This window comes from Delphinus delphis, chromosome 8 (genome assembly GCF_949987515.2).
Source record: "Delphinus delphis chromosome 8, mDelDel1.2, whole genome shotgun sequence".
In the NCBI taxonomy this organism is placed as follows: Eukaryota; Metazoa; Chordata; class Mammalia; order Artiodactyla; family Delphinidae; genus Delphinus; species Delphinus delphis.
In genome coordinates, this window is record NC_082690.1 from 17,130,763 (window position 1) to 17,156,101 (window position 25,339).

Sequence of the window (25,339 nt, forward strand, 5' to 3'; positions counted from 1 at the left end):
GGCAGCCAGGAACACACGTCAACCCGAGCTGCCGGCCTGTTCCCTGCTCAGATTTCCTGTAACCGGAACGGAAGTGAGTAGGGCAAATCAGACGCTGCCAGCCAGGCCTGAGAAAAGATTGATGTATTTTTTTTTTTTTCCTTTTGAATTTCAACCCCCAAAATATTCCAGCAAAAAACCCGGGGGCGGTTGGCCTGGGTCTCCTTCTATGAGCGTCAGCCGCCCAGGAGGACGGTGGACTTGCCCACACCCAGGCCACTGCCAGCCCACGTCTCCCCTGCTCGGCCCGGGAGGGAGAGACAGTGGAGCTGGCCGGGAAGCTGGGAGGTGGGCCAGGGGAGCAGTGCTTTGGGGTCAGAAGTTGGGCTGAGGCTGAGGGGTGCGGGCGAGCTGCCCAAGTGCAGTCACCTTTGCTCAGTGACGGAGCCTCGAAGCTTGGCCGGGGCTGAAGGAGCTACACGGGTGTGGGTGAGGCTGGCGAGGCGGGAGGGCTGCGGCCGGCGAGCTGGGTGAGGGCGGGGCCGGGGGCCAGCCCTCCACCTCTAACTGATGATCTGCCGAGGTCGGCCGTAGCCTGTCATGCCAGCCTGGGAGGCCCCTCTGTTGCTGCCCATCTGTAGGCCGATGACATGCTTTCCCTCCTGCAGTTGGCTCTCTGTGAATTCCCTCTTATGCTCCTGGGCTTTCCTAGGAGAGGAGGAACCAGGTCAAAGACTTGCCAGGACTGTGTGTTTTCCAGCCATCTTTGGTTTCCTGTGTTACTTCCTAGGCCGATCCCATTCCCTCCCCATTTCACCACTCGTTTCCTTATCTAGCTTGCCCCACAGCACAGGCTATGGAGACTGGCTGAGACAGGAGGGTAGAAAGGGAGGAGTCAAGAAGTAGTAGGGACCCATTTCCCCCCATCCTAGACTTTCAGTTCATACCTTCCTGGCTATCTGCTTCCCCAAATCACTGTACTAAAGGGTTAGCCCGTCTCCTGCAGAGACCCAAGCTCAGGGTGCAGGGAAACCCTGGTGGCCGCGTACTTCATAAACCAGTTGGGATCTCCACGGTAGTGTCCATCGTTCTTGGTCACTGCCAAGCTGCCCAGGGCCATCAGGGTCCTCTGCACCGCTGCCAGGTCTTTGCCTGTGAGTAGAAAGAGGGGAGGGGAAATGATCTTCAGGACTGTGTAAACAGGACTCCAAGGCAGAGCCTGCCCACACCTCTCAGAAAATTGGCCAACCCGGGGCAGAGTTGGTCCTAAAATCGAAAGAGGCACAGTAGATCCCAGGGTACGCCCTTGCGGGTGTGGGGTTCTCCTGGCGTATCCCACTCCTGCTGTGCAGAGCCATCATCATGGCAGTTTTGATCATCCCTCGTCCCTGCCTCACCCTCCTGTCCCCCACCTGCCTCCACCCCTTTTCTCTCTGTACCTTCAAAGAGGTCAACAGTCTGGAACATGTCAGTCTTGGTGACACCATAGTCCTCAGCTGCCTTCAGGAACTGAGCCACCTGCTCCATCTGCTTGAAGACCATGGACGGCGGGTTCTCAGGCACCTTCACCGGCTTGGAGCCATCCGGATACAGGCTGTTGACCAGCTTGCTCAGAATCTGCCGGGTGTAGAAGGTAGCTTGGCACTCAGTTTGGGGGTTCTGCCCCACAACTCCGGCAGGATGGCATGGACCCAGCCCCCCTGCCCCGGGTGCCACTCACCACGCCATTCTTCAGCCAGACCTGGAAGCCCACACGCCCACGGTCTGGGCGCCCCACGTCGGGGCCGCACTGCGCTATGATCCACTCCACCAGCCGCTCCTCTATCTCCTCGTCGTACTTCTTCTCGATTTTGGATTGCACTTCACGGCTCATGCCGTAGGAAGGACCCTTGTTGGCCATGTTAGCGGGGAGCTAAAGCAGCACAAGCCGGAGGAGGGAGAGGCTCAGAGAACAGCTCTGCTGTCCCTGGTGCCGGGCAGGTCTTCCAGCTCTGTGTTGGGCAACCACCCTAGCCGGTTATCTACCTCCCCTTGCTTCCTGGTTTTGTTTCCATGGCACTGCTCACCCGGGCCAGCTCATCCCCTCAGTCCACGGAGCCTCTCTGAACTTGGAGGCCAGATCTTTGGCAGTCTAGAGCAGGAGTTAGTAAACTTTTTTGGTAAATAACCAGACAGTCATTTTACTGATGGTCATATTTTAGGCTTTGCAGGCCATAAGGTCCCTGCCACTGTAGCACCAAAGCAGCTTTAGGCAGTGTGTAAACAAGTGAGCATGGCTCTGTTCCAATAAAACTTTATTTACACGAACAGATGGCAGGCTGTACTTAGCCCATGGGTTTGATAACCCCTGGTCTAGAGCATTCTTTCTTTGCCAAGATTGACCATGGAGGCACTGCAGAGGCCTTTCGGAAGAGGTCACATTGCCCCTCAAAAGAAAGCCAGCAGATGTCTTTGTCCAGTGAGGCGGTTTGGCAGCTCTGCCCAAAGTTATGGAGGTTCCCAGAAGTGGGAACTCCAGCACTCAGCCTCTCTACCAGCTCAGCTCAGCCTCCTGCCTGCAGCTACAGAGGCCGAAGCTTACCCACCCCTGGAAAGGGCTAGGAAACCAGCAAAGCCCAAGAGCTTTGGGCCAAGAAGCTGCATTTCCCCGGGGAGCCAGATGAGCGAGGGCTGCGAGCTGGCATACCCACCGGCTGGCCCTCGTGCCCTCAGGCTCTCACCACGGTGGGAGCCTGAGTAACCAGGAAGACAGAGCTCTCCAGGGACGTGAGCCAAGAATCTGCCAACCAGAGCATGGGAAGCCCTCCCCGTCCAGACCAGCAGCAGCTGCTGCCTTAGGGCCTGGGGCTGGCCTCGCTCAGGAGAACCCTACCAAGGGAGGGGAGGCTGCAGGAGCAGGGCCAGGCAGGCAGGCCGCTGGGCAGACCAGCATGCGGCCAGCCAGGAGGAACCTGACCTGCCTCAGGTATCACCCTGGGGTGGTGCCAGAGTTCACCCTTCGAAGAGGAACCAAACGAGGCCAAACCATCCCCTGGCCCTCAGAGAGGTCGGAGGTTGGGAGGAGAGAATGGTCTGCGGATGGAGGTAGTCAGCGCGTTTCCTCAACTCCCTGTCTTATCAGAGCTGAGTCCCTCTCCCCACCCACCCCCAGGGGAGGCAGTGAACATCATCGCTTCACATGGGCCCAGCTCAGCCGCCAAACTGCACTTGCCCGGCCCTTCTTTCCCTGCAACCGACAACTCCTCTGAGCTCGAATGCCCCGTCTCTGCAGTGAGGATAATGTTATCTACCCCAGAGGGCTGGGAACATTCCATGAGGCCCTGTCTGTGGCTACCGAACACACTGCCTGCCCCTCAGCGGAGCTCCTCAAAATGTCAGTCCTTTGTCCCCAGAGCTGGTCTCCTGGTAGCGACCTGGGAGAGCCAGCCCCTGACCAAATGGTGAAAAACAGTAAGTGTTCTTCCAGCTGCAGCCTCCACCCCTGTTCAAAATCATTCCCTGAGGGGACAACGAAATTTGAGAGGAAGAACAGAAGAAGGGGGCTTCCCTGGTGGCGCAGTGGTTGAGAGTCCGCCTGCCGATGCAGGGGACACGGGTTCGTGCCCCGGTCCGGGAGGATCCCACATGCCGTGGAGCGGCTGGGCCCGTGAGCCATGGCCGCTGAGCCTGCACGTCCGGAGCCTGTGCTCCGCAACGGGAGAGGCCACAGCAGTGAGAGGCCCGCGTACCGCAAAAAAAAAAAAAAAACAAAACAAAACAGAAGAAGGGCTCCTCTAAATTCCAGCCACCGGGCAACTCACTTCTCTCTGAGTCTGTTTCCTTATTTGTAAAGTGAGGGCCAAAGAATTCAAAGGCCAAGTCCCTCCCTTCCCCACCCCGCTGTGTGTCTCATCCCTGCTTCCCAACCTCCCGAGGACTCCTGGGTGAAGAACTGTGGTCAAAATACACAAGCAGCTGGGACCAGGCCATCCTTCGTCTTGGCCTCCCACCCTCCCTCCTCATCTCAGCCTTCACCGTCCCATCCCAGGCAGGCAAGGTTCATCCCTGTGGTCCAGGCACCACCACCCTCCCCACCTTCCATGCCCAGACCTTCTTGCCTTCCCCTCCCCACCTCCCCTCCCATCTGCCTTCCCCTCCCAGACCTCGCGCTGGGCCCGTGAGGAACAGGGTGCCAGCAGTGTGTCCCCCACCCCTAGCTTCCGGTCTCAGGAGATTCAGGACAGTCAAGGTGTCAAGGCTCACAGTGACAAGTACACAAAGTTGCGGCCCCTAGATCCAGAGACAACATTTGGGTTTTGATCAGAACAAAGAAGGGGGATGAAAGGCACCCCCGCCTCCCTCCTGGTAGAGTCTGAAAGTGGAGGGTTCCAAGAATCCCTCAAAGTCCTCTGACAAAGCCCTCCCCAGGCCCACCTTGGAGCTGCTGGGGAGGGGAGGGGTGAGGAGAGGGTGAGGGTGAGGGCGGCAGGGCGGCCCACCCAGGGGCCTTTCTAGGCAAAGCCCCCTGGGACAGGATAGACAGGGCAGCCTGAGGCTCTGCTTTGACCCTCCTAGCCTGCGGCTCCATCAGCCTCCCCTCCCCTGAGAAAAATACAAGCCCAACTGCAAAGCTGGCACCAGCAGGAACCCAGAAAAACTGGCAGAACCAGGGGTCTCTGCAGGACTGCTGTGCCCCTCTCTCTTCAGAATAAAACACAGCACGTAGGATGCGCACACGTGGATCTGAGAAGGCAGGAGGGGTGGCTCATCTGAATTCTGGGGACAGAGGAGACCTTTCCGACTCACTGCTGCCCTTTGAAGAGCCACCACTGAGGGGAAGCAGCCAGACCCTTGGGGAAGGCCCTGCCCGCACCACCCAGGCTATCATTCCAAAGCTCCTGGAGGTGCTCACCCCCACTCCTCTGCCCGGGGTGGGGGTGGGAGGGGCTCCCACTCAGAGTATGGAGGGAGCTGTGTGCCTGGAAAGGCAGCTCTCTCACTGGCCCTGCACCCTGCCACCCCAGCCTGTTCCAGAAGACGAGTCTTGTGGTCCTGCCCACTGCCGCAGTGGCTACCCAGGGGCTCTCTGATGCTGCTCAGGACCTGGGGACCCACCCGTGGGACACTGCTCCCCAGCCCTGGTGTACCACGCGCCTCCTCACCTCCTCGGACATCCTCCCAGGTAGATAGCAGACTACAAGACCTGGGTCTAAACCAACACCACCTGGAGCCTATCACACCCCCGTGGGTGTGACTATGGCTGAAAATGGGGAGCCTCCCTCACCCCAGTTCCCAGGTTTCCACCATCAATCCCTCTGCACCAGCCAAGTCTCCCTGGGCATTTCAGTGAGCCCAAGGCTGCCCAGTCTAAGAGATACGGGACTCTGGCAATCCCATCCCACCCATCAAGCTAGGACCAGCTCCGCAGGTGGAGATTAGGAATGCGTGCTGGAAGAGGGTGGGCTGCCCCAGGCAGGGCACCCGAGGCCTTGCCAGCGATACACCCACCGCTACTGCCAAGCCCCAGACCAACTCCCCTCCATCCCCGGGACAGATGTACTTACAGGCGTTCCTTGGTGCTCGCAGGAAGGAGTGAGCTCTGTCTGGACTTGGAGAGACAGGACGGGACGCTGGCTGGGTGAGGGGTTTAAAGGGCTGCCACCGCGGTGATGTCAGCCTCCCCGCTGCTGGCTCGCCCCGGTCCCCTCCCTGCTAGAGGAAACTGGCTCCTTCTCCACCCCCAGCCCCCCCAGTGACTCCACACAGGCTCCATATTTGGGGAAAGACACCAAGTTGGAGCAGTCTACCGGGGGCTGCCCGAGACATTCTCTGCGTGCTTTGGAGATGGAGCGGGCGGGGGCGGGGCCGCGCTGCCGGCGGGTAACAGCCGGGAAAAGCCTTTTATGGACAGGACCGTGAAGGCTTTCCCTGCTGTCTGGACTTACGGCTGCTCCTTCAACACTGTTTCCTGCCTCCGAGTTTGATGGGAGGGGGAAATTCAAGAGGGGGCCGTCCAGGGAAAGAGGAAAGAGGCTAGGGGCCCCCCTCCCTGAGGTTTGTGGGGGACTAAGCAGCCACGCTCTCCTCCAGGGGCTTTTGGCTCCAGTAGGAGCTAGGAACTCACCTTTACTGAGGACGGGCTACATACCGGGCACTTTGCACATCCGCTCGTTTCATACTCACAGCTGCATCGTGACAGCGAAATTACTATCCCATTTTACAAATGAGGAAACAAGGGCTCGGAGTGCATCTTACCCAAGGTCACGTGGTAAGTCTTGAGTGGCAGAACCTGGGCATCCCTGCCGACCACCCCGCCCCCTGCTCAGGTTAAGTTTACAGTTGGGGTGGGTCTTGAGTTCCACGCTTTAGCTGGGGGTGGGATTTGAGGGTTCCGCAACAGCTCAGTTGACCCTGGCCCCATCCAGGGGGTCTCTAGGGCCTGAGACACCAACACTGGGGTAGGAGGTTCAGAGGCTGCTGTCATCCCTTCCTCCCTTTTAAACAGTCCCTACCTACCCTGGAAAACAGACTGGACCCCATCACCCAGGAAGGAGATCTGCTCAAATCTTGCTTCGGGGGTGGTGGTGGGGTACCGGGAACGGATAGGAAGTGAAGAAAGGTGAGAGGCCCCCAGTGGGGTCTCTGGCCTGCCTGCTGTGGCACCACCCCATCCTAGGGCAGCCTGGCAGGGAGGGGCTAACACTCTCCACCACACACCCAGCACCACCAGGAGAGGGACGGCCCGGCCAGGCAGTCTAGGGAGGGTCTGCCCACCACAGCCAGCTCCCGACGCCAGAGCCTAGTGGTGCGAAGAGCTATATTGCCCCCTAGTGGCATCTGCGGGGAAGAGCACGGAGAGGAGCTGGGGATCGGCTAGAGAGGAGCTCAGACCTCCGGTTGTGTTCTGAATTCACCAGCTTCCCTGCTCCCCGCCCGCTCCCACCCCCACTCGCTCCCCATCTTGTCCTCCTTAGCCTGCGGAAATCTAAATCAACCTTCCAGGGTCATTTCAAATCTCCTTCCTCTTGGAGCCTGCATGTCAGCCACATGCCCACTCTCCCACCATCCATCACCATCTGGTGTTTCCAGAGTACCACCTGTCCATTAAAGCAGGTCAGGGAGTACTGCCTGTGCCTGCGGCCTGCAGCCCGCCGAGCTGCGAGAGGCTCAGATCAGAAGTGAAGCTCGTCTGACTGGTGGGTGGGGACCAGGTGGGCAGAGGCTGCTGCTATTTGCCAGGTAAGGGGAGACTCTCGGAGGTGAGATGGCACAGCTAAGGCTTTTTCACTATGCTATCCTCTCCACCCTCATGGCACCTGGCATGGAGCAGGCCCCTGGTAAATGGTGACTGAATTGATGCCGTTGCTCAAAGGAGAGAAAAAAAACGTGAGGGCATCGAGGGACTGCTATTCCCGATGGGACTGGGGCTTGGAAGAGAAAGGTAGACCAGAAGACCTGGGAAATGGGGGCGCCCTGCCCCACCCATCATTCTCAACATCTTCACCCAGAAAGAGGGAGCAAAGATGGGCCCAAGAACTGCATCTGGTTGTTTCTTTAATTGAATGCAGACTCATTCATAGAAAACAGAAATGCAACCATAGCATGGAAAGACATTAAACGGAGCTCTGAAAAAAGATCCAGACCCTCCCTCCTCCTCTCCCCAGCCCAAAGGAGAGCTATAAAAACAAGCTGAGGAGAATAAAACACATTCCCATCCCCAAGGCAGAGGCCCGACCTGACCTCCCCCGACCTTGGCATCTAGAACAGACCAGGTAGGGCGAAGAGGATCCAAGGCGCAGAGCAGCCAGGGGAACCGGAGCTGGGGCAACTCAGTGTAAACTCCAAGATTTCATATGTGTGCATGTGTGCGACTGACACAGAACTTGGCTGAAGACTGGACGGAAACTTAGAAGCCAGCCCTGGGTCCTAGAGTGAGGCTGGACCAGGGACATAGAGGGGAATGTCATGTCCCTTCCCTGAGCCCCTTTCTAAGATAGGCACTGGGGCTCCCGTGGCCGTGGAGGCGGCGGGCCGGGCTGGGCTCTTTGTATCTCCCCTCCTTCGCCTCTGGACATTCTCGGGCAGTGTCAATGGCACTGAAAGGCCCCCAACTGGGGCTTGGCAGGACTAAGGGCCTGGAAAGAAAAAGGAAGGGAAGGAAAGTGAGTTGCTTTTTCCCTCCAATCCTGGTGCCAACATCAGTCTGGGAGCTGACGGGATACGAAAGTGACCTCTGAATTCAGTCGTTCGATCAAAGGTGGTTCTGACAATGTGGGCTGACGCTCGTTGCTAAAGAGCCAGCCCTGAGCACAGGTCAGAGGTAGGAGGCAGCACTGCCTGGGACCCCTCGCAGGCCTTAGCACCAAAAGCCCAGCACCAGCTGGCCGGTCCCCAAAATCCGACAGCCCCATCCATCCTGGCTGAGCTGAGTGGGCAGTGATGGCAGCCAGATGCAGACCCAGGAGTGGTGGAGAGAACCCTGGTGCAGGACAGAGAATCAGGTCCCAGACCAGGGCCCTGGAGTGGAAGCTCGGGGAAGAAGAAAGGGCTTTGGGTCCCAGGCCAGGGGGGAGGGGAAGGATGGGCAGAATGCAAGGCATGAGATGGGCAGGCAACACTTCCCTCCTTTCTTCTGCAGATGACAAACAGAGAGCTGACGGACAGGGACCTGCGGAGGGCCCCAACACTGAGAAGAAAACAGCAATTTGGCCAACATCCAGGGTTTCAGGGGGGCAGGCCTCCTCCCCGGCAGAGGGCAGGAACAAGGCGCAAGGCCACCCTGTGACTGTCCTGGGCCAAGCCTGGGCTGGACCTCGCTGTCCCACGGCCACCTGGCACTGGGCAGCAGGGCTGGGACTCACGCCCCTGGCACTACGGAGGCTCTGGGCAGTGCGGCAGAGGAGCTAAGGGCCCAGTGAGAGAAGCAAGGGCCCGGCTCCCACTAGAAGACGTAGATCTTGTCCCGCTGCACTGTGTCCAGGTCGTCGTCCAGTGTCAGCAACACCTGGAGGGCGGATGCGGAGTCAAGCCCAGGAAAGGAGGCCACCTCCGCCTCCTCTCCAGCCTCCCCGACATACCAGGAATGACCCAAACATGGCGATGGAGGAGAGGAAGTGCCAGATGTCGTGGTCATCAAAGAAGTCGAGGAGGATGCAGTCCCGGTTGTGCTCCCGGGACTCTGCAGGGGTTTTCTGGGGTGGAACAGGGAGAGCTGCCTGCTGACACCGCCCAGGGGAGGCTGGGCCAGACCAGCTCCCATCCCCTCCAGGCACTCTCTGTTCCCAGTTCCCAGCCCCAGCCCTAGGCTGGAGAGCACCTTTTTTTTTTTTTTTTTTTTTGTGGTACGCGGGCCTCTCACTGTCGTGGCCTCTCCCGTTGCGGAGCACAGGCTCCGGACAAGCTCAGCGGCCATGGATCACAGGCCCAGCTGCTCCGCGGCATGTAGGATCCTCCCGGACCGGGGCATGAACCCGTGTCCCCTGCATCGGCAGGCGGACTCCCAACCACTGCGCCACCAGGGAAGCCCGTGGAGAGCACCCTTTTTCAGGCTCACCCCTTGCCCTCATCTCCCACACCTAAGAATTGGCCTTTAGTTGCAGACTGCTCCCTGAGAGCACTGGTCATGATTCCCTTGAAGGACTAGAAGGCCACCAAAGCCTCCTAACTCCGTTCCCGGCCTTGGACTCCGCCCCCGGCTCCAATCAGTCCTCCAGGGCTCCTCCCGGCTCACTTTCTCTCCAAAGCACTATTGTCAGCTCACACGGCCCCGCCCGAGGGTGATAGTAGCCAGGACCTGTGGGCCATGACCCGAGGCCCTCGAGGTCCGCCATTATCTCCCCAACCTCCGTCCAGCAAACACTGGCTGGACCTCACTCTGTGTCTGGGGGCCGTCCGTGCCATATGCTGAGACCACAGAGATGACCAAGAAAGCTCCGCAGCGCCCTCAAGGAGCTCACGGTCTTTACCCGGCTCCCAAGCGAATGCAGTCACTGACCCCTAAGCTGCCTCTGCCTCGTTACTCAAGTCACGGCACCTCTGGGCCACAGGGCCCTTCCCCATCAGCCAGGGTCTCTAAAGGCCAAGAGCAAGCCCTGCCTCCTCTAAGCAGCTTTCCTGGACCTCCTAACTCACAGAAGCCTTTCTGTCCTCTGCCCTCCTACACATCCCCTACCTGTCTAGTCTATTACCCTTCATTGTACTATATTGTAAAGAAAAGCCAGGAACTGACAGTCTCTCTCTTTCTGGAACTAGATTGTAAGTGCTTCAAAGGCAGAGACGCTGCCAGACGTCGTTCTGATCACAGCAGGTGCCCTACGAGGCAGAGGGAAGAGCCTGACACCTCTGGCTTCAAACCCCAGCTGTGCCACCACTGGTTGTGTGACCTTGGGCAGGTCACTGGGTCTGTCTGAGCCTCCACTGCCTCATAAGTAAAATGGGGATACTTCCACACTGGCGTGGTGAACGGTAGGAGGACGAAATGAGAAAGCAGCTGTGAAAAGCACGGGCGATGCTCACAAACAATTTTTGAAAAGAGAACTGGCTGTTTGTGGGCTCACGATGAGCCTGTGGGCGACTCCCGTAGCCTCTTGGCAGGAGGACCACTCACCTGCCAGGTGCTGAGCCCCTGGAAGAAGAAGAAGAGTGCAAAGCCCCAGACCACCGAGGTGCAGATGATGCAGAGCAGGGGAATGAGCTTGATCCTCTCCCCGCTCCGGAGCTGGGGGGAAGACGGGGAAGAGCAGCCTGAGGGCCCTGCGCCACTTCCTGGCCTGCCCTGGAAGCGCCGTCCCAGGCTTTCAGGATGGATGCTTTAGGAAGTCTTCCTGGATCCATCCCATCACCCTACACAGCTCAACTGGTCCCCACACTAGCAGCCTGGTGTCCTCACCCCTGAGGCCCACCCTGGCTGGGCCTCCATCCATGTGCCCAGAACCCTGTGCTGGGGGGTGTACGGCCTGGGGGCTCCTCTCACGGTGGATGGCACGAGGGGCCCTTGGGAAGCACCTAGCCCTCGGAGGCCCAAGCCCAACACAGACTCAGCAAGCCCCACCTCCTCAACCCCTTCTCCACAGAACGGGGCTCTTGCCAGCTGTGGCCTCAAGTGCTACCAGTTCTACGGGCCATACTTAGAATACAGAAGGGGCTCAGGAAACGGGTCTGAGGATATAGCTGGCTCCCGGGGAGTACGTGCAAGAGACTAGCCTCTCCCCTCCTCAAGACTCAGTAGCCTGGAGGGATGGACAGAAAAATTCTCACTCCCTCTTGGTGCTGCCCCAGGGAGGCTGTGCCCATCTCCCTCCCCACAAGGTAGAGCCGCTGGCTGAGGGGCTCAGACAGCCCCGCTCACCTTCATAATGATGTAGAAGGCAAAGTAAAGAAGCAGGTTGCAGATGCCGATGGCCAACAGGTAGGAGGCAAAATCATTGGGACGCATGATGAGCCCATAGGCAGCCCTGGCAGGAGGGAGGAAGAGCTGGTGAAGCAGGGGAGGAGCAAGGAAAGGGCTCTCCCTCCCCACCAACCCATGTTTTATGAGGATGTGGGGCTGGGTTCAGAGGCCCACAGAAGATTCTAGAACCCCAGGGGCCAACACCTCTCTCTCCAGCCCCCATGTCTCATGCCCAAATTTGTCCATGTTCCCCACAGAAGCCCATGGCTGGCCAAGCGTCGAGCTGCCCACCCAGCCTGGCTACACAGATGATGGCCGGACTCACAGTGACCAGTTGATAATGTTGCCCATAACCAGCAGCACCATGCGGTCCTGGAGGGAAGCAGAGACAGGGGAACTGAGAGACAGGGAGAGAAGTGGAGGGAGGCCCGTCAGAGGGTCCCCACCCCGCCCCTGGGCTCTCAGCTGCGCTCCGAGTGCCCCCCAGTGGAGGGAAGAGGAAGAGTGGAGATAGAGGAGGAGGGGCCCGGGGAGCTGGGCAGGTACCACGTAGAGGGGCCCGCTGCACTGCCGGATGCAGTCCGTGTAGAGCACGTGGAGAATGCGACGGCAGATCCCCGAGTCTATAAGAAGGGAAGGTGCTGAAAGGCACGGGCACCCTTTTGTCCCGGCCCCTGGTCTGTGCCAGCTGAGAGGACCCAGGGCCTCTCGGGGGCACAGCTGTGCCAAGGCCTCATTGAATTTCGTACCCAGTGACTCCCCTGGGCCCCCTGTGAGAGGGCAGAACCCAAAAGCCTCCCGTGAGACCAGGTCCCCGAGGCCACCAACCCCAGCAGGCCCCAGGCGAGCGCTCACCCAGCTTCCAGCGGCCCATGTAATAGAGCTGTGTGCTGAGGAGCAGGGTGGCAATGATGTGAATGACCGAGAAGATGACCCAGAATGCTGTGTTCCCTTTGCCGAAGACCTGTTGGGGCCACCAAAGGCAGGGCTGAGGAGAAAGCTGCTCTCCCGGCCCGCCCTTCCTCTGGGAGAGCCGGCTCTAAGCCCACCAGGCTGGGAGGGCACTTTAGGGAAGGAGCAGGGCTCTCTCCTGCAGGGGTGGACGGGGGTGTGTGCACACGTGTGCACCTTTCCTACAGGTGAGCAGAGCAGGCCGGGGCCTCACCACGCCCAGCACAGAGAAGAAAATGACGATGGCCAAGCAGGCATAGGCGCTGTAGGCACTGGCGTTGATGTCTGGGTGCCGCTTCTGGTACAGCTTCAGCATGCAGAGCCCCGCGATCATGTACATGAATGACGTGTCTAGGTGGAGGGACGTGGATGTGAGCTACGGAAACATCTGCGGAGCCCGGGCATGGAACCCCGGTCCCCACACCTCGTCACAGCCACTGAGCAAGCTGGTGGCGGGCTGGCGCTTGAACTGCAGCTCCTTAACTGTCCCTGCCACGCCCCACTGCCGCCCCACTGGCTGTCACCCACAGTATGACTTCCCCTGACGACAAGGACAACTTAGTCCGAGCACTCTGAGGTCGGGGACTGCATCTTAATTATCTTTGTTTTCTCAGTGCGTGCACGTGCCTTTCCACAGGAAAGGCTTGACAGATGTATGAAACAGCATCCAGACGCTTATGTTCTACAAGCTAGGATGCGTGTTCACACAGGTCCTCCAGCCCTGGAGTCGCCCACATGGCTGTATCTTGGGGATCCCAATCCCTGCGGGTGAATGGGGGTGGCAGACTCAGGCAGATTCCTGTTGAGGTTCAGCCAGGGAAGAGGGAGGCCCCGCTCACCAAACTGGAAATTGGTATAGTTGGGGCAGACGTGATAGCAAGCGCTAAGGAGCCCCTCCATCATCAGGGCCGTGCCCATGGCATAGAAGAGGCCAAAGTGCTTGGGGATCCCACATTCCTGTTTCGGAGAGAGAAGGGAAGGGAGAGATGAGGTAAGGCGAGAAGGGAGGAAGGAAGGGGCCCTAAAGAGGGAGATCATGAGAAAGGAGTGGGATGGGGGGTAGAGTGGGTATTTAGCAAGGGCAGGGCCGGGCTGGGCACAACAAAGCTGGGCAGGATAAGACTGGACAGGGCTGGGCAGGGCAGGGTTGGGCAGGGCTGGGCAGGGCTGGGCAGGGCAGGGCAGGGCTGGGCTGGGCAGGGCTGGGCTGGGCAGGGCTGGGCTGGGCTGGGCTGGGCTGGGCTGGGCAGGGCAGGGCAGGGCTGGGCAGGGCTGGGCAGGGCTGGGCAGGGCAGGGCTGGGCAGGGCTGGGCAGGGCTGGGCTGGGCTGGGCAGGGCTGGGCAGGGCAGGGCAGGGCTGGGCTGGGCAGGGCTGGGCTGGGCAGGGCTGGGCAGGGCTGGGCAGGGCAGGGCTGGGCAGGGCAGGGCTGGGCTGGGCTGGGCTGGGCTGGGCAGGGCTGGGCTGGGCAGGGCTGGGCTGGGCAGGGCTGGGCAGGGCAGGGCAGGGCAGGGCTGGGCAGGGCTGGGCTGGGCTGGGCTGGGCTGGGCTGGGTAGGGCTGGGCAGGGCCCTGCCTGCTAGGAAGGGTCTGGGCCTGAGGCCTCAGCGGGCAGGCGAGCGCTCCTCACCAGGGCGTAGAGGTCGTTGCGCAGCAGGGCCCGGTTGTGGTTGATCTCGCGCTGCAGGATGACCAGCAGGAAGAGCAGCCCCAGCAGGATGTACCCCAGGTTGCTGAGGATGTTGTTGAAAGCGCTGGAAGGGGCGACAGCGGGCACGTTGCCTCGGCCTCATGCCCTGGCCACTTCCCCACCCGAGGCGGGCATTCGCAGAGCCCCTGCCCCTGCCCTGGTTCACCGTACGACGGGAAAAGGGGCCTCCTCCCAAGTGGATCCCCACCTGAGGTTGCCTAGAGGGTGGGCGCAGAGGAAGTTGTAGTAGCAGATGTCCTGGTTCCCTGTGACATTCACCACCTGCAGCGGGAGCAGGGAGGGGGCACTGCTAAAGTGCCTCAGTCCACAGCCTGCGCCACCACCAGTCACGTTCTGCAACGGATGGGAGGTGCCGCCACGGCCAGCAGGCGTGCGCACGTGACACCAGCAAGCCCCACTTTTGGTAAAGTCACTGCCCCCCTCGCTAGGTGTGGCTGAAAACCCTGAGGCATGACCATGACGGAGGTTCTTGCCCCACAGTACAGAGAAGAGGGAAGGGAAACCGAGACTTACAAAGTCCCAGCACTTTTGTTTCATAAATCCCCATGACCTGGGGGAGGGGCCACCACTGCTGGCATGCTGCCCCCATTTTGCAGATGAACCGACTGAGGCTCAGGGAGGTTGAGTGACTTGCTTAAGGCCACCCAGCTGGTAAGGCAGAGTTGGGATGGGAACCCAGGACCCATGACCTAGGACCTGTGCTGGCTCCAAAGCCGCAGGCTGGAAGGCTCTGCACTGGGGCATTGTCCCAGCCTGGGGCAGCTCCTCGAGGGCATTTAGCTTGGGCCCTGGGGAGCCGGCCCCTGCCCACTCACCGTCTGGTAGGTGATCACCAGCTGCACCACAGGAAGTGCATAGAAGACAGCAATGGTGGCAATGTTCCTGAGGAGTGGGAGGGCGGCGGTGAGGTGGCAGCACCGAGGAAGAACCCGAGAACCCACCGCACCGTCCTGCCAATGACAGGAAGGCCGGCCTGCTCCCCCACTCACCAGAAGTAGATCTGGTACTTTTTCCGCAGGACGCGTTTGTCCTTGCGTGCCAGGTCAGCCACGCAGAGGTATTGCTGGGGAGAAGCTGGAGTGAGCCCCCTGCCCCACTGCCCCAGAGAAGCCCCTCTCGTCCAGGTTAGAGGAGGACATGGGGGGGCCTCCCTCCCACAGGCCAGAATTCCAGCAGGCCGAGTTCTGGGCGGTCCAGAGGGCTGGGAGCCGAGTCAATTTCCCCTGGAATCTGTGCCACCCCAGCAAGCTCCTTCCCTTTGCTTTCATAACATGCCACCCAGTGGCGAGATACGCTGGGGCTGAACACACAATCTCCCTTCCTTGGGAACCCGTGACCAGGGCCAACCCACGTGGGGTCACACCTTGGTGCGAATGACATTCTTGTCTGAATCGATGTCGGCCAATGTGTCATAGTCGTCCTCCTCCACGGAGCTCATGGAGTCCAGTCGTGGCCGGGTGCCCACAGGATCAAGGGAATGGTCTGGGGCAGAAAGGGGAGAAGGGTAACCTAGTGGGCACAGAACCCAAGGTCTGTCCCCACCCACCTGGGACAATTGTCACAATTACTAGGCAGTGGGAAGAGGCAAACTGTGGGCTCAGAGCGGGGTTAGAGGTGGGCTCAGGCCTGGGGAGGAGGTATCGGGTGCTCCTAAGTCCTTGAGGGCAACAAGGGTGGACTCTGCGAAGAGGCCACCAAACAGGGACCGCTCCAGCCCTGCCGCCTCACTGAGCTAGGCTTCCAGGCCAGGACACCGAGCAGACCCCGGGCCCCAAACACGAGCAGCAGGACTGAATTTGGCAGAAGTCACGCTGATTAGAAGATGCCCAGCTGTGTGGGTTCTGAGAAGACACTGCCTTGGCCCCCACTGGGTAAAGACCCAGTGGGCCCTGGGGTGCAGGCAAGGGTGAGAGGCTGCCTCCTCTCTAATCCTTTATCCTGTTCTTTTCTTGTGCCTTCGGAAGCTTCCTCCTGTAACCTTGCTGACCAAAGGCCCCCAGGGCCAGGACATGACACCCCGGCCCATGAGCCCCAGAAGGCCAGAGAGTGAGGTGCTGGAAAACACAACAGCCAACCAGAATATCTGGCCTGGGGGAGGCTGGGGTACCAGCTTGCCAGCATCAGGGGCCAGTGCCTGCCTATCTCAAAAGACACACGAGCTAGCAATTATTGGCATTAGATGGGGAAGCCATGCACAAAGCATCTTTATGGTCCTAGAGCCTTCTGGCTCCAGTCAACCGCCCTGGCAGGAGCTGATTGGTAGAGCAGCACTCGCCCTCCCCACATCTACCCATGGCAATGCACAGCTGCCGCATCTGGCCAAAGGGGAGGCGCCGCTTGAACTGGTCGTGCCCTTCAAAGGAAAGGGAAAGTTACCGGGGAAGTGGGACCAAGGAGGAAGGGATGAGGGAGGAGAGGGGTGGGGAGACAGCAAGCCCTTCCCTGGTTCCAGCGTCTGGCAGAAGAGGCAACCGCCCACCGTCACGGTTCGTGCAGCCAGCACCAGCCCTGCACCGCACAGCTCTGCCCCGCCTGGCCCACTCACCCTGGTAATTGTGGGAGAGGTCCCCAGGGCCCGCGCTGCCAACCAGACCATCGGTGGATCCAGTGGAGCCGGAACCATTCTCTGTAGGGAATAGTAAATGGTGAGGCAGGCAGAAGAGACCTCAGGGCAGGGGACTCCGGACCCGTCTCCAGGGGGCGCCGAGGAGGCCACCCTGGAGGTGGTGACCCGGCGAGTGGGCAAGCATGAGCTCAAGTGCGGACGCGTACCAAAGGAGCCGTAGTTGTAGCCCTCATACGGGGAGCTGCCAGGGAAGGAATCGGCCAGGACCCGAGGGTGACCTGCAACAAGAAGTCAGGGACCCCTTACATTACCTTCCTCACCTGCAGGGTGCTACCAGGCTAAAATGAGAATAATGTACTAGGAAATCTCTTGCACATATTATAGTAGTTTAGTATTTAGCATATTGATTAATATTCAAAGCCCTTTGTTACCATGAAAAATTAAATATCATAGAGTATATTGTGGTTATTAAAGTATGTATGTATACACTTTAAAGGTTTTTCAACAGAAATGTTAAAACAAATTTGCAATGCTTAATTATTCTGTTTCTAAAAATTCAATAAACTATAATTTATGAGTCATAAAAAAAAAGAAAAAGAAAGAAAGAAGTCAAGGACCCCTTAGCCTTGGAAGCAGAGAGAGGCTGCAAGCCAGGGAGAAGGGGGAAGGAAGAATCCAAAGAGAGACACAGAGGGGCCATGGCGGCAGCAAAGAATAAGCACCTATACCAGCAAACACCTATCCCACCACCACCACCTGCCCCATTGGAAACTCTCAGGCCCCTCTTTCCTCCCTAGAAAGACAGCAAAGTCAAGGAATTGACCATCTAAGTTACCAGCAGCAAGAACAGACCAGCATCGGCCTGCCCGGGTCCCACCCAGACACCCCTCTACTTCCCCTCCCCCTCCCCACTCTGGACTCCAGCTCCTCCGCCCACAGCACCTGGAGCTTACCAAGGAGAGAAGCTGAGAGAGAAGGTCCCAAGCAGGAGGGAGGATAGAGAGAGAGGGGTAGAAGAAGGGGAAAGAGAACGAAAGGTTAATAATCCCAGAGGCGGTGAGTCGCATTGTCTGAAGCGGCAGACAGCGTACCTAGACCCAGACACTGAATGAATCAAGTGACAGTCTTTAAGACGGGCACGTTAGGGACCAACAGGCACACTGCCCCAGGCCCATTTCCACCTACAGTGTTACTCCCTATCTGAACATCCAGAAGCCCTCAGTGGGACCTTCCTCCTCCAACCCCCAAGGGAACCATCCACCACTATCCCCACCAAACCACAAAGCAAACAGCCCACCAACCCAGACCCTCTGGAGGTACCGCTTTCTGGGCAGGCTCGGTCCACGGCCACCAGAAGGCTCTTCTTCCTCTGCCTGCAGGGACGGAATCCAGAGACAAACCAGAAGGGCAGCCGGAGGATCCCTCCTATGCTGGGCTGGCCTGCCTTCCACCCTCTCCACCCCATAACCCTGTCCTCCATCCATGATCCCAGGGGTCCTCCCAGGCTGGGAAGCAATGCGGGGTCTCCCTGCTTGGGAAGAAGGTTGAGGGGAGGGGTTGGTTTCCAGAGCAGAGGCCCAGGGACCTCAGACCCTCACAGGGACCTGCATTCCTATGCCTCGTGGTTGGAGATTATCCAGGGCCACACAGATCCTGCCAGGCCATTTCCCCGTGCCTGACCTACCCCAGAGCAGGGGAGGGCCCAGCGGTCCCACTTTACCTCCAGTTCTCCCAGCAGGCCAGGAGCACGGTAAGCAGGTAGAAGGAGAGAAATATGCCCAGGCAAAAGAGCATACCGCCAACATAGGCCTCGGCTGTGGGCAGGGAAGTGGGAAGGAAAATACACCAGTACTTTCCACGCCTGCCCATCACAGCACGCAGGGCCCAGGCTCATCTCTCTCCACCTCTCCCCTCGGGTGGAATGACCCAGCCAGTGCCAACAATATGCCAAACTCGACATGATTCCTGGCTCTGCTCACACAGTTCCCTCTGCTAGAACTTTCTCCCCTACTTCTTTCTCCAAGACCCCTCCTTGACTTAACCTTCAAAACACAGCTGAGGAGCTGTGCCTTCTAGGAGGCTTTCTCTGCCCTGACCTCCCACAGTGACTGTCCTGGGTTCCTCACAGCCTTCAGCACCCTGCATAGCAACAGGCTCTAGACAGGGGCACCCTGAGGACCACAGCTAGAGCACAGCACCAAGCACACAGAAGGGACTGGAAACAAATGTGCTGAATAAGGAATCCATGCAGGAGAGGCAGCTTCTTTCCCCTTCTGCCACAATCCTTTATTTTTATCTTATACTTTCCAGTTTACAAAGGGCTCTATTCAATCACTCAGTAAACATTTATCGAGCATGACTAAGGGGCCTGGAACTTTCCTACTAATTTTGTGCTAAGCCGACTTAGTGAGGCTAATAGAGACTAACATTCTATTACTCCTGTTACAGAGATGGGGAAACTGAGGCTCAATGAGATTACACTGCCCACAGTGGCAGAGACAGATCTAGATCTCAGTCCCTCCATCTCTTTACTCATGGATGCTCCAAAGCACATTACTCACCCTCCCGCCGCTCCCTCCCCCCACCCCCCGTCATGAAGCCCTCCAAGACCACTCCTCCTTCCTACCCTGTCAGCCTGCTCGAGTAGGTCCTCCTTACCCTTCCCATTCAGAGAACACTCCCTACCCCAGGCCTGAAAGAAGAGCCAGTGGCCAGGCCATCCCCACTCAGCCACCCACACTCACACGTGACTGCTCGAGAGACCAACACTGACAGGGTTTTCTGGCGGTGCCCCTGATCGACCGGTTCATCTGGAAGTAAAATGGCAAAATGGCAAACCAGCGCCTGCCTGGAGCTTGGCTAGAGTTGGTGGGACCAGGCCTGGGAGAGTCTGGAGCCAGAAACCCACATCCCATCAGATCCATCAATCAGCCACACAGGCTCTTTTACCTCCCGGGAAGTGTCCAAGCCCTCCCACCCCTGGCCAGGCCCAGGGCACAAAATGTACCTTCTACAAAGGGGTAGAAAGGCAGGGAGCCTCCACAGGCTTGGTCTTCAGTTTTCACCACCACTACCACGTAAAAGCTGTTGCTGGGGAAGTCTTTGCGCTGCAGGATGAGGACGGTGATAATGGCGATGATGGTGACGATGAGGAGGATGGTGAGGACAGTGATGACGAAGATGACTGCCATCATCACAGCACCGTCATCATTTGTCATCGCCATCACCATCCTTTTCTGAATACCTAACCCTGTCTGGCCTGAATACATAGTGTCAGGCCAGACACTATGCTAAACTCTTTGCTCATATATTATTTTATTGAATCCTCACAAAGATCCTTATGAGTGAGGACTATCATTATCCCTGTTGGATGTCAGCTTAGGGTCACACTGCCAGTAAGTGGTAGAGCCAGGATCGTCTGACTCCAGAGCCCATACCCTGCACTAACACTACTGCCAGGTGAGCAAATGAGGGTATGCCCCATCATCATGGAACCCATGGGTGCCCTATTATAGCCTGGGCATCAGTCAGGAGAAAAAGTGGAGGGGCCGTGCTGCCTCCGTCAGCTGCACAACTAGATATCGTGAGCTGAACACATGCCTCTCCCTCCCTGCCCCCAGCACAGGTTTTAGCCTTTGCCAAGGGCAGCCCTCAACACCAGCCAGGGCCCTTTCCTCTCCCAGCTGTGGTGAATGACGTGTACAGAGCAGCCATAAAGGGTACTCTGCTCTTTCCTGTCCCCAAAGGCAACTGGGATTGTGGTTCAATGCTTGCATGTATAAGGGGACCCAAAGTCTCAGGGACTGGACGGCCAAGACTCAGTCCTGTGGGTAGGGTAGGAATGGGGCAGGGGAGAAGAAGAGAGGGTTAGGAAAGCTAACCACCTGGCCACATCCCCCAGCGGGCCACGCCCATTTCCTACCTGCACGGTGATGGCTGCCTTCTTGGTCATAGTCTGGTACATGCCAATGAAGGCTACGTTGTTGTCTAGGTCATAGACAGGGCACTACAGAGGGAGGAGGAGACAGACAGATGGGCAGGGTCCTGGGCCCTGTCCCCTCTCTTCAGCAGCCCTGCTATCCACTGGTGGAGAGTAAAAGGGCAGGTTACTTACCAGGACATCCTGGATGGAGATGACTGAGCAGGGGAAGGCCTTGTTGGAGGTCACCTTGACAATGACTGAGTCCACTCCTTCCGGGAACTCATACTTGAAGTACTGAGGGCATAGGGAGGGCGGGGAGAGCCCCATCCCATGAGGATGCTCTCTTTGCCCCTCTAGAAGGGAAGAGTGTGAATCCTCCCAGGGTTGGGCAGTGGAGGCTCTCTGGGAAGAAAGGCCTTGCCCACAAGCAGGCCCATTTCCCATACACCACTCCCCTCAACCTCAGCTGGGCACTCAGGACAGTGCCCAAGGGGCAAGTAGGAAAGATGGCAGCCAGACCCCATGTCTCTGCACTTCCTATACTGTCTGTCCCCTGCCACCTTAGGGCAAGTGCTCCTGCTTCTAGAGAGTCCTCCACGGAGAGTACAACCAACCTGAAACTCCTGGCAAAGAGTGCTGACCACTCCCACCCCCAAGTTCAAGCTTCCCCATTTCTCCTCTGGAGGGACCGTTGACAGGGAGGTCTTACCTGGGGCTGCGCTGCCGTGGTATTAAAGCTGAACTGCTCTCCGGTCCTGTGGGGCAGAGAAGAGCCCCCCACCGTTACTCCCAGAGCTTGTGAAGGAGGCCAGTCCCGTGGCCCCCTCGCTCTCCCCTGCAGACCTGAGCACGAAGTCATCCATTCGGCTGACGCGGAGCTGGTACGTGGTGTTGACTGGTGACAGGGTGGACACATCCACGTAGAAGAACTGGACCTCGGACTCATTCTTGGTGGGGGGCTGACACAGCGTTCGTTCCACCTTTTGGTAGAGGTACTTGCGCTGAAACCTATGGTCCGAGGCAGAGATGAGACATGACTGCGGTTCCATGACAGCCAGCATGCCACTCCAGGGGAGCAGAGCCCCAATTCCTCCGCTCTGGTCCCACTACCTCCCTACCCCCCTCCACTAGGCTGACAAGCTCCAGGTCAGCTGGCTGGGCCCTTGCGCCGTTGACCAGCCTCCTGGCTCGGGGAATGGGGAGGAGAAACAGAGGGGCACCCAGGTGGTCGGGGGCCCTGGACAAGGCCCTGAGTGAGGCTCTGGGCAAGGCCTGGCCTGGGCCTACCCCCCCTCCCTGGTCCCCAGGTCCTACTCACATCCCTCGCAGGATCAGGGGCACCTGGAAGGACACCACCGCCTCCTTCTGGCGGACCACAAACAGCAAAGGAGCCCCCTTCTGCTTGTTCAGGACATTCACGGACACTCTCACGCCCTCTGTCTGCAAGATGACACGGAAATGTCCCTCAGTCAAGCCCGTGGTGACTCTAATTCTGCCACGGGAACACATGGCTCCAGAGACTGTGAGCTCTGCCCTCCCTCAAGCAGACGGCTTTGTGCTTTCCCCATCCAGGTCGAGCTGGGGAGCTCCTTATGCCCCTTCATCTGCCAGAGCAGCCCCCAGACTCCAGGAGGGACTTAGGGGAGAGGATGGGAAACACAATGGAGACCTCAGGCATCCCCAGCATACCCCATTGCTATAAAAGTTCACGGATGCACATGCCTGCACACACATGCGTCTGCACACACGTGCATGTACACACATGCGCACACACAGGGACACGGGAGAGCAAGAAGTGCTCCCCAACCTTCTTCCTTGTGAGCCAGGAAGTTCCTATTCTACAACTCATCTGGCAGCCAGAGGCCACGGGGAGGTGGGGAAACAGGGATCGTTGAAAGCCAAGAAGGCCAAGTTCTATCCTTAGCTCTGACCAAGGGATAGGGCTGTGGAAAAGTCACTTCACATCTCTGAGCCTCAACATCCCCCTCTATAAAATGGAGACACTCCCACCATTGGCACTATGGAGGAAAGTATATAGGACAGTCGGAGCTTAAAGAAAAAAAAATAAATAAATAAACCCTGGGATTGCTTGTTATTGGGCTGCTGAAACCCAAGCCCTTAGGGCAGCACCTCCCAGACGGATAGAGGCCACCGTTCTCAGGGTAACCCCACATATGGGGGCAAAAAGAGAAAGGACTCTAAGTTGGATGAGATCAAACTTCAGAGAACCAGGCACTGAAGGCAGATCCTGGCCTGCCATCAAAACCCAATCCCTCCCCATTCTGAAAAAAAAAAAAAAAAAATCAGATTCCCATTCTGAACTCCACCACTTCTTAGTAAATCCAGTCCTGGTGAGAGCTGAGCAGGAGACCGTGAGCCAGGCTGCAAGAGTGCTCCAAATCTCAGCCCTGCCTGGGGTCTAGGCTTCCCAGACCTAGCTGTGCCCATGTTCAACTCACAGCTGGGGAGAAATGAAAGAGAAATCAGGGTGAGGAAGCTTCTCCACGGTAGGCAAACTCCTTCTCCCCTCCCACCCAACCTGGGGTTGGCTGTCCCTCCACCACCTTCAACTTACAAGGCCAGCTGTCTTTCCAAGGGAAGGAAGAGGGCTGGGAAGTTCCCAGCAGTTAACGCAGCCTGGGAAGTCCTGCATTCATTTCCCTGGGGAGTCTCAGCTATAACTCCCTGGAGGCAGAGCCTTTCAGTTTGGGCCTGTCTCATCCCCCTGGGGTTTTCTGGGCCAAGCCCAGTAGCAAGCCTGCTTCCTTGCTCCCAGACCCCACAGCACTGTCAGACTCTGGGTGCTGGGTAGGGAGCAGGCCAGTCCTGCTCAGACTACAGCTGGTAGAAAGGAAGGGATCAAAGAGAAGATGGGAAAGAGGCAACTTCAGAAACTGTCCACTGGTAGCTTCAGAACAAACATCCCTGGCAAAGGAAGAAGGGCTGGCAAGAGGGTCCAGCGTGGTTCTGGGAAACCCAGTGGGGCGGCTGTTCTTGGGGACTGACAGCATCGCGGAACCCTGGTCCGCTAGCCCACTCACCACCAGCCCCGAGCCCAGCCCCTTCCCTCACCCGGTTGCGGGTCACAGTATGGTTGAAGGTGTAGATGTTGACCAGCTCGCTGTTGACTTCATCCACGTAGGTGCGCTCAAACTCGGCGTCTTTCTGCGAGACGTTCTTAGGCCCCAGAACCCCCAGATGGCTCTCGACCGAGGCCACCAAGAGTGCCAAGAAGGGCAAGCCCAGAGCGAACATGGCCCCGGCCGGGCGGCAGTGGCGGCGGCAGCGGCGGCGGCGACGATAAGCGACAGGTCACCTCCAGGGCGGGTTGCGGCTCTGGCCGCAGCTTCCAGCATCTCACCAGGACCAGAACTTTAACCTCGGCCTGAGATTAGGAAACGGTCCCTCCCCTGAAGCCGCAGACGCGCTCTCAGCGGCCAGGGAGGGGTTGGGGCGGCTGGGAGGGGGTGGGGAGGGGTTGGGGTACGGGCCACAGGAAGGGGCCCCAGCTCGCGAGGGGCCGAGCACAGCTGGGAGACCCGGCGGACGCCCGCCAGGGCCGTGACAGCCCGGAGGCGGCTAGTTGCTGGGAGCCTGGAGACGCCGGGAAAGGGGAGCGAGGGAGGGAGGGAGGGAGGGCGGAAGGGAGCGGAAGCCGGCGGCGGGGTCGACCGCGAAAGGAGGAGAGTCTGAGGGTGAGGGGCGTGATAGGTGGTAGCGACCCGACGCCGCGCGGCGCGGCGAGTTTCTGGGGCGCCGGCTTCGGTGCTCAGAACTCCGGGGAGTGAGCAACGCCGCGGGGCGGTAAACAGCGGGGCTGCCGGCCCGCCCGCTGACGTCAGGGGAAACTGACACAGATTTAAAGGGCCAGGCTTCGGCTTGGGTCTTAAAGGGGACGCCGCTTTCCAGCTGGAGGCCTTCTCCCACTCCTATCCTGTTACCGGCTCCTCTTTCATTATCCCGACCTTCTCTGGAAGCTCACTTTGGATTAGATGGATGTTTCCGTGAAGGATCTCCAAGTGTTGGATTCTTGTTGACAAATTCTCTTTTTCACACGTAAGGGTCACCCTCACCCCCACCACCACTGCCATTACCACTAACATCCTCCACCCCTGGGACGTTTTTTTTTCTCCCAATTATCTTAAGAAAAGAAAAATTTCTAAGAACTAGGAAACTGCCCGTGGAGGGGAAGCCGAGACAGAAATGCCCGAGAAACCCTGTGCGCTCCCGCCTCCCACTGCAGCGGCCACACAGCTTCAAGGATGCCTTCAAGCTCGAAGGGCTGTTTCTCTTCTTCTCTGCTGGGGCAGCTACAAAGCTCGTTGAAAGAAACTTCTACAAAATAGTTTGGCACCACGTCTCAATGAGCTTAAAGAGCTTTACACTCTTTGACCAAATAATTCCACTTCTGGGATGCTATCCTAAGGAAATAAGAAATACAGATAAAAAAAAAGTGTGGGCAAATATCCTTATCACTGTGATCCTTATAATACAAAGCTTAAAGGAAACAGCTTAAATGTCCATAATGAGGGAGTGCTTAAATGTACTATTATCATGAAGCCATTGAAAGTGATGCTTAAGACATTTAGGGACATGCAAGCAGAGAATTCAGGTTATGACACTATATAAACGGTATGTTTTCCAAATACATAGACATGCATAGAAAAACGTTGAAAACTGCATAAAATTTAGCAATGATTACCCTTGAATTACAGGTGGCTTTTTAAATAACATGTATCGGGCTTCCCTGGTGGCGCAGTGGTTAAGAATCTGCCTGCCAATGCAGGGGACACGGGGTCCGGGAAGATCCCACGTGCCGCGGAGCAACTAAGCCCCTGCACCACA

At 58.2% G+C, this 25,339-nt stretch overlaps 2 protein-coding genes across 3 annotated transcripts; both read right to left on the reverse strand.

Annotated features, from left to right (window-relative positions):
* Positions 1-108: 108 nt before the first annotated feature.
* Positions 109-5,768, reverse strand: TAGLN (transgelin). Its single transcript, XM_060017897.1, has 5 exons — positions 5,523-5,768; positions 1,700-1,891; positions 1,419-1,596; positions 1,029-1,131; positions 109-687 (listed from the first exon to the last, which is right to left on the reverse strand). Exons 2-5 carry the CDS (start codon positions 1,877-1,879, stop codon positions 543-545), a joined length of 606 nt encoding a protein of 201 aa, XP_059873880.1. The 5' UTR covers positions 1,880-1,891; positions 5,523-5,768; the 3' UTR covers positions 109-542.
* A 1,613-nt stretch (positions 5,769-7,381) lies between these two features.
* On the reverse strand, positions 7,382-24,262 carry SIDT2 (SID1 transmembrane family member 2). Of its 2 annotated transcripts, XM_060017898.1 has the most exons (27): positions 23,567-24,262; positions 21,813-21,934; positions 21,338-21,502; positions 21,204-21,249; positions 20,687-20,788; positions 20,495-20,578; positions 19,580-19,679; positions 19,317-19,382; positions 18,293-18,386; positions 17,893-17,945; positions 16,779-16,850; positions 16,552-16,632; positions 16,297-16,359; positions 15,370-15,488; positions 14,996-15,069; positions 14,822-14,888; positions 14,194-14,267; positions 13,926-14,049; positions 13,138-13,255; positions 12,513-12,649; positions 12,203-12,311; positions 11,894-11,970; positions 11,673-11,719; positions 11,306-11,411; positions 10,565-10,675; positions 9,036-9,149; positions 7,382-8,962 (listed from the first exon to the last, which is right to left on the reverse strand). In XM_060017898.1, exons 1-27 carry the CDS (start codon positions 23,747-23,749, stop codon positions 8,900-8,902), a joined length of 2,571 nt encoding a protein of 856 aa, XP_059873881.1. In that variant the 5' UTR covers positions 23,750-24,262; the 3' UTR covers positions 7,382-8,899. The 2 variants fall into 2 exon arrangements, with proteins under 2 accessions (XP_059873881.1, XP_059873883.1); XM_060017900.1 differs by lacking the exon at positions 16,297-16,359.
* Positions 24,263-25,339: the final 1,077 nt, after the last annotated feature.

What these genes read in the sequence shown, in the direction of transcription:
- TAGLN (XM_060017897.1), bottom strand. Translation starts at nt 1,879, where the DNA reads ATGGCCAACAAGGGTCCTTCCTACGGCATGAGCCGTGAAGTGCAATCC. An exon ending in TCTGGCTGAAGAATGGCGTG is followed by an intron (nt 1,597 to 1,699) that starts GTGAGTGGCACC and finishes TACACCCGGCAG; the next exon opens with ATTCTGAGCAAGCTGGTCAA. An exon ending in GACTGTTGACCTCTTTGAAG is followed by an intron (nt 1,132 to 1,418) that starts GTACAGAGAGAA and finishes TTCTACTCACAG; the next exon opens with GCAAAGACCTGGCAGCGGTG.
- SIDT2 (XM_060017898.1), bottom strand. Translation starts at nt 23,749, where the DNA reads ATGTTCGCTCTGGGCTTGCCCTTCTTGGCACTCTTGGTGGCCTCGGTC. An exon ending in AGGCAGCCATCACCGTGCAG is followed by an intron (nt 19,680 to 20,494) that starts GTAGGAAATGGG and finishes CTCATCCTGCAG; the next exon opens with CGCAAAGACTTCCCCAGCAA. An exon ending in TCTTCTCTGTGCTGGGCGTG is followed by an intron (nt 12,312 to 12,512) that starts GTGAGGCCCCGG and finishes TGGCCCCAACAG; the next exon opens with GTCTTCGGCAAAGGGAACAC.